This window comes from Larus michahellis, chromosome 6 (assembly GCF_964199755.1).
Source record: "Larus michahellis chromosome 6, bLarMic1.1, whole genome shotgun sequence".
Lineage (NCBI taxonomy): Eukaryota > Metazoa > Chordata > Aves > Charadriiformes > Laridae > Larus > Larus michahellis.
This window is the reverse complement of record NC_133901.1, coordinates 24,621,073-24,634,559: the sequence shown is the minus strand read 5'-3', so window position 1 is coordinate 24,634,559 and position 13,487 is coordinate 24,621,073. Positions and strand designations below refer to the sequence as shown.

Genomic DNA, 13,487 nt, shown 5'->3' with positions numbered 1-13,487 from the left:
ATGTATTACATGCTGACAATTGTTTACTGAAATTTTTAGATTATTTTGATGTAGCACTACATTATTATTATATGTCTAAAATGTAGGATATCAACATGTGGGAATGGTGATGCTAATCTTTGTTGATAGAAAAAATAACACTTTGTAGCAAATTAAGAACATAAGATGTGTATCTGATTTATAAACTATACAGAGCTATAAAACTATCAGGGTTTTTGTTGATTTTACTTTTGTTTTCCCCCCCTAGTGAAAATTCCACTGAGTGATCAGGTTCTTGATAACTTATGTGGATTTCTGTCTCTGCCCTGGATTTACAGCCATCCTGATGATTTTTCTTTTAAGCCATCTGCTTTTGGCTTTGATCCTGTAATTTTGAGTGAAAAAACGGCACAGAGTTTCTGTAAGTATGTTGAAGTATATAAAACTCAGTATCTCTCTGGAATGATTCTTCTCAAATAAATTTTCTTTGCCCTCTTATGATGATTGATGATATTCAAAGTTTAAATCAAGTAATTATCTTCTTTATTTTGTTTTTCTCTTCAGCACCCCAAACTCAGTCACACTGTGTATTCCTTCTGTCTCTCTTCCCAAGAAACATTCGTCTGGATTGGAGAAAATCCATTTATCATTGGGCACTACAAAGTCCCCACGAAGTAATTCGGGCTACTTGTGTTAAAGGATTCTCTCTCCTACTTCATCCACCAAGTGGGCGGTCCTGCAGTATGATTCCCAAAGCTCTTTTGTATGTATTAATGCTGCTTTTCTGTCTTCATGCAAGAAGAAATAAGAAATGTAGTATAAGCACCAAAATAAATACAAATTTCTATTTCATCCAGAATTTGCTAGATCTCAGTTTCAGAAATCGTAAGATATCAACGGGATATCTGTGAGTGATGATGTCTGTATGCTAGAATAGCGTTCGCTTACCGTGTCAGTTACAATACAAGTTACTTCACTAGTTGAAGACACTATTTCTAATTAACAATTTAATTAAGGAGGGGAAAGGAGATATCTTTGAATTAAATATAAGTGATATTTCTTCATACGTCCCTTAAAATCTTTCCAGTTTCTCTGCCTTTTGTATATAAATCTTGGTGTCTTCTGTCCTATTGTGTCTAGTCTTCAGTTTCTTTATAACATGCCAGACTCACCATGCCCAGTGCCACCTCAAATAGAACTTGAGGGTAATCTAAACAGAAAAAAAAGTTTAGTGAAACAGATCTTTAAATTGTCTTAATAATGCTTTCAGTGTAGTTAGAGAATTTAGACGATGTAGAAATACAAATTTCTAGGTAAATGATCTATTAAAATTGTTTAATTTTTGTTTCCATTTCAGAAATCAAATCAAAGATGAGTCTGAGCTAGTCAAGGAGGCTTGTGCTGCTATAGTTGGGAAGTTGTCTTGCTGTCTTTCTGGTACATTCAGTGTACAACCTCCCTTAGCAGACTCTGCTATTAAGCACGTTACCTACGATATTTTATGTAGCAGCCTTACTGTGACCTCTGCTCATGAAAAAACTTGTTCTGTGCAAGCCTGTGTTTTCAAGCCATTTCTTATTCTCCTTGAGAATAAAGTATCCAGTTCAGTAAAGCTAGGTATGTGACTTTAACTTTGTTAACATTTTGCACTTCTGTATGAGATACAAAGTCACTACTTCTGTACCTTTCTCCATTCCTTTTTTTCTACATTGCTTTTTTTATAGCTATAAAGGTGTTTGAAATGTTGTATTTCAGTTGATATCACTGCTAATGTTTGATGTTGTCGTTGATATTCTTTATAAGCTACCTTGGCATAATTTTGGTCTATGGCATGATTTTGGTCTATGGCTTTATCTAGAAATGTAATACTGGGTAAAATCTGAATTTTTAAATAGCTTGTCTGGTTTGACAATATTAACTCTTTTGTAAAAAAAATACAGTGTGCTTTATGGCTTACTTGCATCACTGTTTTGTGCACTCCAATAGATTTTTAAAAAGCATTAAAAATATATTTTTCTTTCCTCCTCCAACCCATGCCACCCAGCATTTATAGAAAATATACCTCATCTTTGCAAACATCTGGATTTTAACACTGATGAGTCCAGTGTGAAAATTCTTGTTGAGTCTTTATTAAATCTAATGGAAGATCCAGACAAAGATGTACGAGTGGCTTTCAGTGACTGCATAAAGAACATACTAGAATCCTTAGGCTCTGAAGAAGGATTGATAAAAGAGGTGATAAAACTCATATTTATTTGGGGGAGTGGGGTTTACTAACTTATTATGGTTTTTTTTGTTTTACTAATGTCAAACACGACATTTATTTTGTTTTCATGTGTTCCAGCTGTTTGTTTCAAGAATGAAAGAAGCCTACACAAATGCCAAAATATCAAGAAATAATGAACTTAAAGATACCTTGATTCTCACAACAGGAGATATTGGAAGGTATTTTTAATAGTATCTTGAAATTTGCTAGGTAGGGTCAGTTTGTGATGCAAAGTAACTTTTTGTTCAAGTGTAAATGTAAGATTAAATTACTTATTTGAAGGTTAGCCTTTGTCCAGAGTCCTTTGCAACTGTACTAAGCTATTGATTCATACGGAATATTCCTCATTTTCTTCTGCTGTGTCATAGGAAGTACAGATAAGCTATGCAAATACAATTATGAGTCCTTTTGCCTTACAGTAATTGTATATTCTTAAGTCATTTTATTAATGCAATGATTCTCTTTTCCTTTTTAATTCTTTTTCTTCTGCTTATTTTGTAAGGGCATCAAAAGGAGACTTGGTACCATTTGCCCTCTTGCATTTGTTACACTGTTTGTTGTCCAAGTCAGCTTCTGTGGCTGGAGCAGCATACACGGAAATTCGATCCCTGGCAGCAGCTAAGTCCATAAAACTACAAGCTTTTTTCAGTCAGTACAAGAAGCCTATCTGTCAGGTAAAAAGAAAAGAGTTGGTGGTTTAGAAAGAAATATGTTTAGGTTCTCTTTGTGTGTTTTGAAAATGGTATTAAAGGTAAAAATTACAGTATTTTACAAGGTGAAATCTCATAGGACAAGAAAGAGATTATTTAAAAAACAAAACAAAAAACCCCCCACAAACATTCAGGAGGAATGGGAAATCTTTAACTTTGTCGTGATCTTCTCCCCTCAACGGTATTGCTTTTCTTTTTTATTCCCTAGATGCTGTCATTCTGAAACAGAGGAGCTATGTAGTTTCTTGCATTGTGTGGTACCATTGCCATGAGAAGCTATGATTTAAAATTGGAATTGAAGTCAATGTTTCATAGGCATAATACATATGCGTATACATAAGATGTGATTGATTTGTTCTTTTTTTATACCCATTGCCTAAAGACAGAAGTTCTGTTTAAAAGAAAATTATCAAAAGCAGACTTTTCTAATTCTGAATATTTTTTAAAATAATGCAATGTCTGAATCCAGGGTTGCAAAATTAAATTAAATTATTAAGTGGATGATAATCCAGTTCTATCACAAAGTAATAATCATAGATCTATGTGCAATAAATGAGAAAGGAAAAACAGATGCATAGAAAGCGCAGTGAAACTCTTGTGTTTATTTTTAGGGAGCAAAAAAAGGAGGAAATAATACTGAATTTCTTCATGCTTAGTTTCTAGTGGAATCCCTGCACTCCAGCCAGATGGCAGTATTGAGTGGTCCGTGCCAGGGTAATGAGCTACAGAAACAAACAGCTGCTCACCAGAGAGAAATGGCTCTGGACATGTTATCTGAGATTGCCAATGTATTTGATTTTCCAGATCTAAATCGCTTTCTCTCAGTAAGTTGGTCAGTCCTTTTTACTCTTGATTGCTTTTTTTTTTTGTGTGTGTGTGTGCTTGTGGATTTCTATTTTGGTCCACAGTTTTTCTGTGAAGGTCACAGATCTGAAATTTTTTTTTCTCTAGTTGCTGTTGCTTGTTATAGTATAGAATACTTTGAGACTGCTGCAACTGGGAGTTCAAATACAGAGGAACAGTTTTATCAAGTTACACTGATGGCTATAGTGCTAATTCAAGTGTGACAGACAATAAAATAACTTAAGGTCTAGAGTACTCATCAGGTATATCTCTATTAATGATTTAGGGCACTTGGAGGGATACTTTACAAGGTGTGATTTTTGCACAGTGTCTGCTTTCTTGTTTCAAATGAAGAAAACTCTTGTTCTGTGGATAGATCTGTTCTTGATATGGTTAGATATCTGTTTTACTTGAAGCCTAAGTAGTTTTGTACTCTTATTGTGCTTTTTGGTAGATGTGAAATGCAAAGCCGTTCAGTAAGCAGTGTTCTAGTTGATAGTTGGTTGGGGGAGTGTTGATGTGTGTGGGTGTGTTCAGTTTTTTTTCATTTAAGATTTCCTTTTGTGGTGAATCTGGATGGACACAGAAAATGCTAGCTTGCTACTTGTTTGCATGTTTCTCAGTATTGATTAGATGAACTCCTTAAGTAATTATTTTATCTGCATTTTTACTAGGTATTTCCATTATTCATACCTTTGGTCATGTGTATGACCAGAGGTGTGGTGTTGTACTGACACAAATAGAAAAAAGCTGAACCCTAGGTTTTTGGAGGGGTTTTTTGTTTGTTTTTTCTATTAAGTGTTGTTCTTAATTTACCAGCGGACCCTACAAGTTTTGCTTCCTGACCTTGCAGCCAAGGCTAGTCCTGCAGCTTCAACACTTATTCGAACCATAGCAAAACAGTTGAATGTAAACCGAAGAGAGATTTTAATCAACAACTTCAAATACATCTTCTCTCATTTGGTCTGTTCCTGCTCCAAGGATGAGCTTGAGCGGGCGCTTCATTACCTCAAGGTACATTGGCGTTTGCTGTATTATACATGTAGATTAGGAGCAACAACTGATAGTGAGCTTTCTGCTTTATTTAAGTTAAGGTATTGCAAAGCGTAGGTGGGGAAATTGTATGTGCAGAAGTTTTGTTCTTCTCGTTATTTATAATCTGTTCCTTTGGCTCTGAGGAACTGTTGCAAGTTATTTTGGGAACTTAAAAAACTCTAAAACTAGAAGCTTTTTCTTTGATTTCTGTGGTAAATCAAGCAGAGTCGAATGCCTTCTGTCTCTCTGTGCTAGTTTCATTGTGGTGAAATGAAGACTTGGTTTCTGTTTGCTGTTTGATTATAGAATGAGACTGAGATAGAGCTGGGCAGCTTGCTGAGACAGGACTACCAGGGACTGCATAATGAATTATTGCTGCGTATAGGAGAACACTATCAACAAGTCTTCAATGGTTTGTCAATATTGGCTTCATTTGCATCTCATGATGATCCCTATCAGGGACCTAGAGAAATAACATCTCCTGAACAAATGGTAAGGATGTGAAAATATTAATCTTCAGTTTTGTTAAATAATACTTTTCTCCAGTTTGAGGGTGAAGACGATTTGACATTGTCTGAACATCACTTATTTCAGGCAAAAAGTGGAGGAAAGGCTGGCATTTCATATTAAGTATTCCTGTAATAGGGAGATACATACTGAGTATGCATAAAAAAACCAAACACAAAACCCCCACAAACAAACAAACAACACACCACCACCACACACACACCGCAAAGTCTTTACAAAACAAAAAACCCCACGGCATAATAGGGAGGTCCTTCACTAACACTGATATTCCTTAAGGAACAGTGTATGTATTTGGGATTCTTCTAATTTGGCTTTCATAATTAGCATTTCATACTTGCTTTTTAATTTCTTAAGCATAGAAATGTGTTAATAGTAAGATTATTTGGGTTTTTACTTTTTTTTTTTTGTTTCTCCTCCTCCCCCTTCCTTCTCCACAGGCTGATTATCTGCAACCTAAATTGCTTGGTATCTTGGCTTTTTTTAATATGCAGTTACTGAGTTCCAGCGTTGGCATTGAGGATAAAAAAATGGTGCGTAAACTTAATTTTGAATATTAAAGATAAGCAAGGACTATTTTGATATTCCAGACTTATGTGCAACTGTCATTGAAGTCTCAAAAATACTAAGGTTCTGACACGATTCTTGAAAACTGGTGGTCTCACTGTGGGTAGGACTTCTGTGTAAGCTCAGAAGTTTTTGTTTTGTTTTTTTAATGTTCAACTAATGTACGTATTTCAGTCAGGCATGGTATGTGTAAAAAGTTAATCAACCAGTAATTATAGAGGAGGAATCCAAGTGTATGTTTTATATGTGTGAAAGAAACAAAGTGGAAGGTGAGGGAATTTGGGGGAAAACTGGAGTTACTACAGGGAACAAGGTTATAAGGACACCAAAAGGCAAAACTAAAGAAAATAAGATGCAAATCCAAGAGAAACTGGGCTTTATTGGTTTTGCTTCTCACAGAACAGCTCCTTTCAGCTTTACAGTAGGGAGAATTTAGAGAAATCAGAGCTCACAACTTGAGACAAAGTCTGAAAATTCAGCTCTGTGGAGGCAGTGCTTCTAACCACAAGACAGGGCTTTTAGCAACCTCACAGAGGTAGTGCAGATGATCTCTGGAGGGGATTTCTCAGTGCTAGAATGTGTATAACCGTTACATTGATGGACTGCATTTTCTCTGGTGTTCTTTCAAGCTTTTTGCTTTTCAGATATTTGTGTTGAGATGCTCTTGTTTTCATAGCCCCATGTCATCACGCTTTCTGCATCTTTCCCCTTGTATAGCATTTCTTCTGCTGCACTTGCTATTGTTTCTATCTTTTCTTGTTCTGTTGTTTGTTCTTGGTGAGTTTCCCCTTGCATGACCTTTCCTCAAGCTCAGGTTTCTTCCTGTGTCACTGATCTGTCATGCTGGGCATTGTGCTACCTTGTTTGGTACAGTGTTACTGTGACTGAAATATCTCCTCCTTTTTCTGCATCTCAGTATTTCTCTTCTGTCTTTCATCAGCCCCATTGACAACTAAGCTATTACCTGTTCCCTGAAACTTACCAATGACTTTTGCCAGAAGATGTATGTCAATTCTGTTGTTGATGTGGTGGTGTTTTGTTTTAATGCAAGTTTGTTTGTTTTCTCTGTATTTCAAAAACCTGCTCTTTTCAGCTTCCAAAACTTTGGACATATAGTCAATCATGTCTCTAACCCCCAAATCATTCCTCTAACCCTCAAATTCTTTATTGAAACATCAGTCTGAATTTCATGTCTTATAGGGCATGATTTCTTAAACCAGGGTAGTCTGGTTTTGTTAGAAAATATGGCTTTTATATGTTTTACTAAATATCTAATAGCCTAAAATGACTTTTCTCTGTGTCTAGGCTTTAAACAGTCTTATGGCTTTAATGAAGCTCATGGGTCCCAAACACATCAGTTCAGTGAGAGTGAAGATGATGACTACACTGAGAACAGCTCTAAGATACAAGGACGACTTTCCAGAACTGTGTTGCAGGTGAACTGATAGTGTACCCAAATAGTGACATACCTGCCATTTCTGTCCTTGAATACACTGGGGTTTTCTTGTAGACAATAATCTAAACCACAGAGCTGAAATAACTTAATATGCTTCTCATGACTTACCTAAAATGTCTTTATGCAGAGAAGAATCATTGATTATTGTTGTTTTGTTGTCTTTTCTTGTTTAGAGCCTGGGATTGTTTTGTTCGAAGTCTGGACCATTCATACCTTGGCTCCTTGCTTAGTCATGTGATAGTAGCATTATTGCCCCTTATACATATCCAGCCAAAGGAAACTACAGCAGTATTTTACTTTCTAATAGTTGAAAATAGGTAATGTACAAAGTATTTTCAGTTATATGGGTTAAACAGGAATGGGCATAACCCTAAATTAAAGTTGTCCAGCACTGAAATGAGAAAACTTGTTTTTCAGCAAAATAGTATGTTGTTCCATAAAATTCCCACTTATCTAAATTGCAACGAGATTTTGAAATTTGACAAGTGATAACCTCATCTGAAAAGGTGTTTTTTTTATTGTCCTTATAAAAATATATGATGCTATGGCCAAGTTACCACCCATTCAGACACTTTCCCCTGTCAGGTTTTCCGATTCAGTATTTTTTTTTCTGCTGGTATGGAAAATTACTTCCCTCTACAGGGCACACAGAAAGAATAACAATAATTGCTAACACTTGCTCTAAGCTAGAGGGAAGTGTATGGAGTTGGAAATAGGGAGGAAAGGAGTTCTCTAATTATTGAAAGAAACAAATAAAGTTATAATTATAGATTGCACAGAATTTAATGTTGAGTAAGATTTCATACATCCTCTTCATGAGGAAAGGAAGAGGCTTTCACAACTCCTCTTCACAACTGAAAATAAAATCAAAGTCTAATACAAAAGGCTTAAATTTTTGTGACTTAACCTTTTTGAAGACAATGTTGAGTCTTAATTCTTTTTCATCTTATGTTTTGTAGCTTAAAATTATAATTATTTTTTTTTATCAAGGATGACAGTTTATATCTTGATTACTTTTCATTTTTCTGGCTTTCATTTTTCTTGCACTGTGTCATACCAACAGTATTCAAAATAAAAGGTGACAATAGGAATAATAAGGCTCTTGTAGAAGTCCATAGTAGCAAAATTGAAAGAGATTCCTTCATGTTAGGAACACAAAATCCTTTTCTTGGTTGTATGTTTTCTTCTCTTATGAGGAAGATTGGAACTGGATTCACATCAAATGGGATTATTCTCACCCTTTGGCCAGTGTCCAAAATTATGAGGGCCAAACCTGGTAGGAGGTGAATGGCAACTCTGAAAGCTTTGGATAGAACTGTCTTTAAAAGAGAAAGTCATTTGAAGTATAGAGGAATACCTGTGGCTTAGTTGAGTAACAAGAGAAACAATTTGTTTCACAGGTATATTTAATTAGATAAAAAATTCATGGAATTTATTTTTTCTGCTTTTGAAGCCTCTGTTATTCTAGTCATTACATTTAACTGCTTTCTTTTAATGGGTTTTTAAGATTTTTCTGATCCAACTAATGTTCGCTATGTTCTTTGCAATATTTTTTTTTTTCTAACTTTTAGGGATGCAGTACAAGACTTTTTACATGAAATATATTTTCTGCCTGACCTTCCAGAGCTAAAAGAAATTCAGGTTGTCCTTCAGGAATACAGAAAGGTGCAGCTTCTTTTATTTATTTGTTTATTTTTAATGTATCAAATGAATTCAAAACATCTAAAGTTTATTGTTAAGTGGAAATAGTATTTATCTGCTTCCACAACAAAACAGAATTTGTGTACTGCAGGAATATTTTCAAGTGGGTTCTTCTTTAGGAGTGAAATATGCTCACGTTTAACATGCTTGTTTCTATACCATCTCCTGAACGCTGACTTTTCATCTTTTTGAGACTAAAGAGATTATAAGATTAAACGTCAGCAGTATTAGCTATAGCGATGAATGTGTTTCAAGAGAAGCTAATTTGATCCCTCTTCCGTATTCTCTTTAAAGATAATGAAGTTTATGTGGTTTTGGGAGTACTTTATGGTCCATTTCTTTTGCTTGCCCTCAGAATGGTTAGGTAACAGATGGGAAGTAGCGATTGTTTAGTGGGAATGAGGTAACAAATGTAAAAATTAATTTGATTTTAGATAATGAGGTACTCGAAGCAAAGCATTTTTTCTGATTTAATAATTTTTATTTACCCAAAAGTGTAAATATAGCACCTTTTTTAGGAACACATTTTAAAAAAATAAACAGAAAGACAGTGGTATATGTATATAGATGAGAATGTAGCCAGAAAGGTAGTTGTTTGTGTGTTCTCACTTGTGTTCTTTGAGATGCTGCTTAACCACGTTCCTGTTTTATTTAACTTGAACTTCTTATGTCATGTCTTGTTCAGGAGTCCTCCAAAAGCACTGACTTGCAGACAACACTTCAGCTGTCTATGAGAGCTATTCAGCATGAGAATGTGGACGTTCGTATTCATGCACTTACCAGCTTGAAAGAAACATTATATAGAAATCAGGTATAGAAAATCTCTTTCAGTAGCATTAAACATAATCAAAGTAGCATCTGGATGAACAACCTGTAACTCATTACTGTTACTGGGTGTTCACATGAACTGTGTTATTCTCCTCAATTTATTAAGCTAGCTTAATGTAATGGGGAGAAGGGATTCTTTGTCATCATGTTTCCTTGTAAGAGGACTTTCAAATCCTAATCTGTGTGATGCCGATTCAGCAAGGCTAGTGGTATATTTGTTATTTTTCTCAACTCTGAGGAAAGATGTATCTAAAAAGTCCATTTCGGCAATCTATTGTGTGGTCTTGACTGTTAGAACATGTATGGCTTTTGCGTTAGGAGACTAACACATTAAAGCCAGCATTTTTGTGAGTGTTACAGCTGAAAGAATCGATATGTGTGACTGTCTCACACATTTGGATTTTTTTTTCTCTTCCTTCTTTGCCTTCTACCCTCAAAAAATATGAATAAACTTTATAGCCATGTGCAAGTCCCAAAGGTACTGCTTCACAAATCTGTGTGGTTATTAGCCCAGAGGGCTGTATGTGACCTATATTAAAAAAAAAAAAAAAAAATCTGTCCCCGTAGCAGCTAAAAGATTGTGTGACACTCTTCAGTCAGAAATTAGAAAAAATCCTAGCTAAGAGAACAAACAATCATTGTTTATATTCCAGGCCAATCAGTAATTCTTGCAGCTCAGGTCAGCAAAATCTTGCCATGTCTTGCTTCGTTAGAAGTCTAGCAAAATAATTGAGACAAATCAAACTTAATTAGTTCCACAGCTTGTGGAACTATTTGCTCTGATATGTTGGCTGTGGTTTCAGTTTTCATTAAACGTAACAATGGCAAGCATCTTCACATTATTAAGAGAAAAAAATTCTGTATTTGTACTAAATGTGGAGCTGGGGAATAAAAGCTGGGCCAAAATGAAAAAGAAAAGAAGTCCAATTAACGTGATGGGCATTGATTAAAGGACTTGAAACTCTGGGCTTTGTAAGACTGAGAGTGAAGAAATGGTCAACAATAGGAAATAATAAGGATACAAATGGCAGCGAAACCAGAAGGTATGACAACAGCTGCATGAAAGAAATTTAAAGAAAATATCAGAACACATCAAGAAAAGGGACAGATAAGTGAAAAAGATTATGTAGAAAAGAAGAGAGGTTCTTGGTAAGACAGGGAAAGAAAATGAAGTTAGTAGAGAGGTGTATGATAATGAAATAAAATATTAGCCATGACAGCATTATTAATTGAGGCCCAAATCCCTCATTCATATTAATTTGTTTAGTCCTTCCGAGGGTAACAAGCAATTTAGGGCGATTGGGCTATAGTTACGAAATGATAGTATTTGAATCACTAACCTAAAGTCACAGGTAAATGAAATACGAAGAATGAGTTATAGATGGAAAATTTCTGAGATTATTTACCATAAACATGGTTATAGAATAATTCATCATAATTCATCTTTATTTTTCAACTTCATAGGAAAAATTGATAAAGTATGTAACAGACAGTGAAACAGTGGAGCCAGTCATCTCCCAGTTGGTAACTGTACTTCTAATCGGCTGCCAGGATGCAAATTCTCAAGCCCGTCTACTTTGTGGAGAATGTTTAGGTGAACTGGGAGCCATAGATCCTGGCAGGCTTGATTTTTCAACAAGTGAAACTCAGGGAAAACACTTCACGTTTGTGGTAAGACGTGTTGCTGTAGTGTTTTGTTTAGCATTAAGGGGTTTTTTTTAAAGTACTTGGGAGTAGAAAACCTCTTATCTTTAGACCTTTTGAGCATCTATACTTGCTTTCTCATCTGAAACAGTTTAGAATCAGGCTTCAAAGTGATCATTTGGAGATTAAATATACAGCTATTGCTCTGTTTGTTTTAATTAAACTGGCATTCTGTTTGTGATTGAGGCTGGTGTGGAGGATCCAAATTTTGCCTATGGATTATTAATGGAACTGACCAGAGCATTCCTTGCTTACGCTGATAATGTTCGTGCTCAGGATTCTGCAGCATATGCAATTCAGGTAAGATACATGATTAATACATGATTAGGTCCTATTTTTTCTTCACAAATTATTTCCTATTACACTGAATACAGAATTATGCAATATAAATGTACATTTTGAAGTACATGTTTAAGTATTTGAAAGTTCATCCTATACAGCTTTAAATTACAAGGTAAAAGGTTATTCAGGATAGTGATTTTTTTTATTATTATGTTTTTAAACTCCTCAGTGCTTATTTAGAGTTCTGGGGAGTTGTCAAATACAAGATCATCTTGCTTTTGTGTCCTGACATTTCAGGAGAGATCTGATATTTCAGAGGTAACTAATAGTCCATATATAGTGATTCAAGGAGTAATCCTGAAACTTAGAAATGGTGCGGGTTCCATAGGCAGAAGTGAAAAGCAGTAAGTATTCCTAGGAGGATTTCTGCTTACACTTTTAAGAAGCAACTGAAAATGAGCCTGGTTGATTGGTTTGGTTTTTGTTTTGTTTGTTGTTGTTTAATATCTTTGTGAAAACCTCAGGACAATTCTTTGCTCCAGGAGAAAATAAGTAGCCCCATGTAGTCAGCGGAATAAGAAAGCTTATGGGGAACCAGACTAATTTCTAGTCCTGGTTTATCGTCAGATGTGAAGAATATGGGATAATGTGGTCCAAACACCAATTGGAGAATCTGGGGAATCAACAGTTAGTTGAAATCACCACTGCCTAGTAATAGGCAATTAACAATGTTGGATGAAATTTTTGCAGTTACAATTTTGGAATTAAATATTCTGTAACTTCTATTTCATTACTTCTGTATATACACCAGGTTGTGTTTCTACTGTGGTCATGAAATATTTTCAGTGCTAACTTGGTCATGTAAACCATGCCTTTTCAGGAATTACTGTCTATCTATGACTGTAGAGAGACAAACACAGACTGCCCAGGCTCCAGGCTTTGGAGGAGGTTTCCTGAGCACGTGCAGGAGATCTTGGAACCTCACTTAAATACACGGTATATGACAACTTAAGTAACTTATTTTCATAACAGCTTTGAAAACTTTTTTTGTTCTCCAGCCTAGCAATAACTTCACTCGTTTTTCTGACTGTTCCTCTTCTGTGAAGAGTGATATGTTTATATACAAAATTCAAATAAGGTCTTTCTATGTAAAGCTGAATTAACACTTCCTTGAACATAATTCTCAATAAATCTTAACAAGCAAAATTCTGAGCTCTGATGTTGCTCAGACCTGCCTCTTTGTCCCTAGAGCATTGTCTTATACTATGTTTTGAAGCTTTCATTTCTGTTTTCTTTCATATCTAAAAATTCTCACTAGGATTTGAGTTTGTACTCAAATCAGTTAATATCCCTTTACTGCTACTGTTTTTAGATGTAGGAGGAGCTCATTGGATTTTAATTTGAGTTTTTATTTTGTGGAGTTAATGATAGAAATAATGTGAAGAAAACTTCAAATGCTGTATGCACCTTAATTTGAAATAATCAACAATGTTGCCTTTCTGTTTCTTCATGAAGACAATCGTACTTATCTGTGATAAGCTTTACCTTTTTAGAAGATAAACTTTTTGACATTTCTTGGCTTTCATATATG

General features: G+C 35.1%; 1 protein-coding gene across 2 annotated transcripts in view; it reads left to right on the top strand.

Annotated features, from left to right (window-relative positions):
- The window catches only part of ATR (ATR checkpoint kinase), a 42,501-nt gene that overhangs the window by 8,280 nt on the left and 20,734 nt on the right, over positions 1-13,487 (top strand). For both annotated transcript variants that reach the window (XM_074591358.1, XM_074591357.1), the window contains exons 8-24: positions 248-400; positions 544-742; positions 1,337-1,596; positions 2,024-2,214; positions 2,324-2,424; positions 2,748-2,919; positions 3,612-3,779; positions 4,618-4,812; positions 5,140-5,325; positions 5,799-5,891; positions 7,231-7,361; positions 7,555-7,698; positions 8,953-9,046; positions 9,768-9,893; positions 11,375-11,581; positions 11,801-11,914; positions 12,777-12,892. In XM_074591358.1, the coding sequence (XP_074447459.1) occupies positions 248-400; positions 544-742; positions 1,337-1,596; positions 2,024-2,214; positions 2,324-2,424; positions 2,748-2,919; positions 3,612-3,779; positions 4,618-4,812; positions 5,140-5,325; positions 5,799-5,891; positions 7,231-7,361; positions 7,555-7,698; positions 8,953-9,046; positions 9,768-9,893; positions 11,375-11,581; positions 11,801-11,914; positions 12,777-12,892 (2,650 nt within the window). The remainder of the gene's footprint in view (positions 1-247; positions 401-543; positions 743-1,336; positions 1,597-2,023; positions 2,215-2,323; positions 2,425-2,747; positions 2,920-3,611; positions 3,780-4,617; positions 4,813-5,139; positions 5,326-5,798; positions 5,892-7,230; positions 7,362-7,554; positions 7,699-8,952; positions 9,047-9,767; positions 9,894-11,374; positions 11,582-11,800; positions 11,915-12,776; positions 12,893-13,487) is intronic.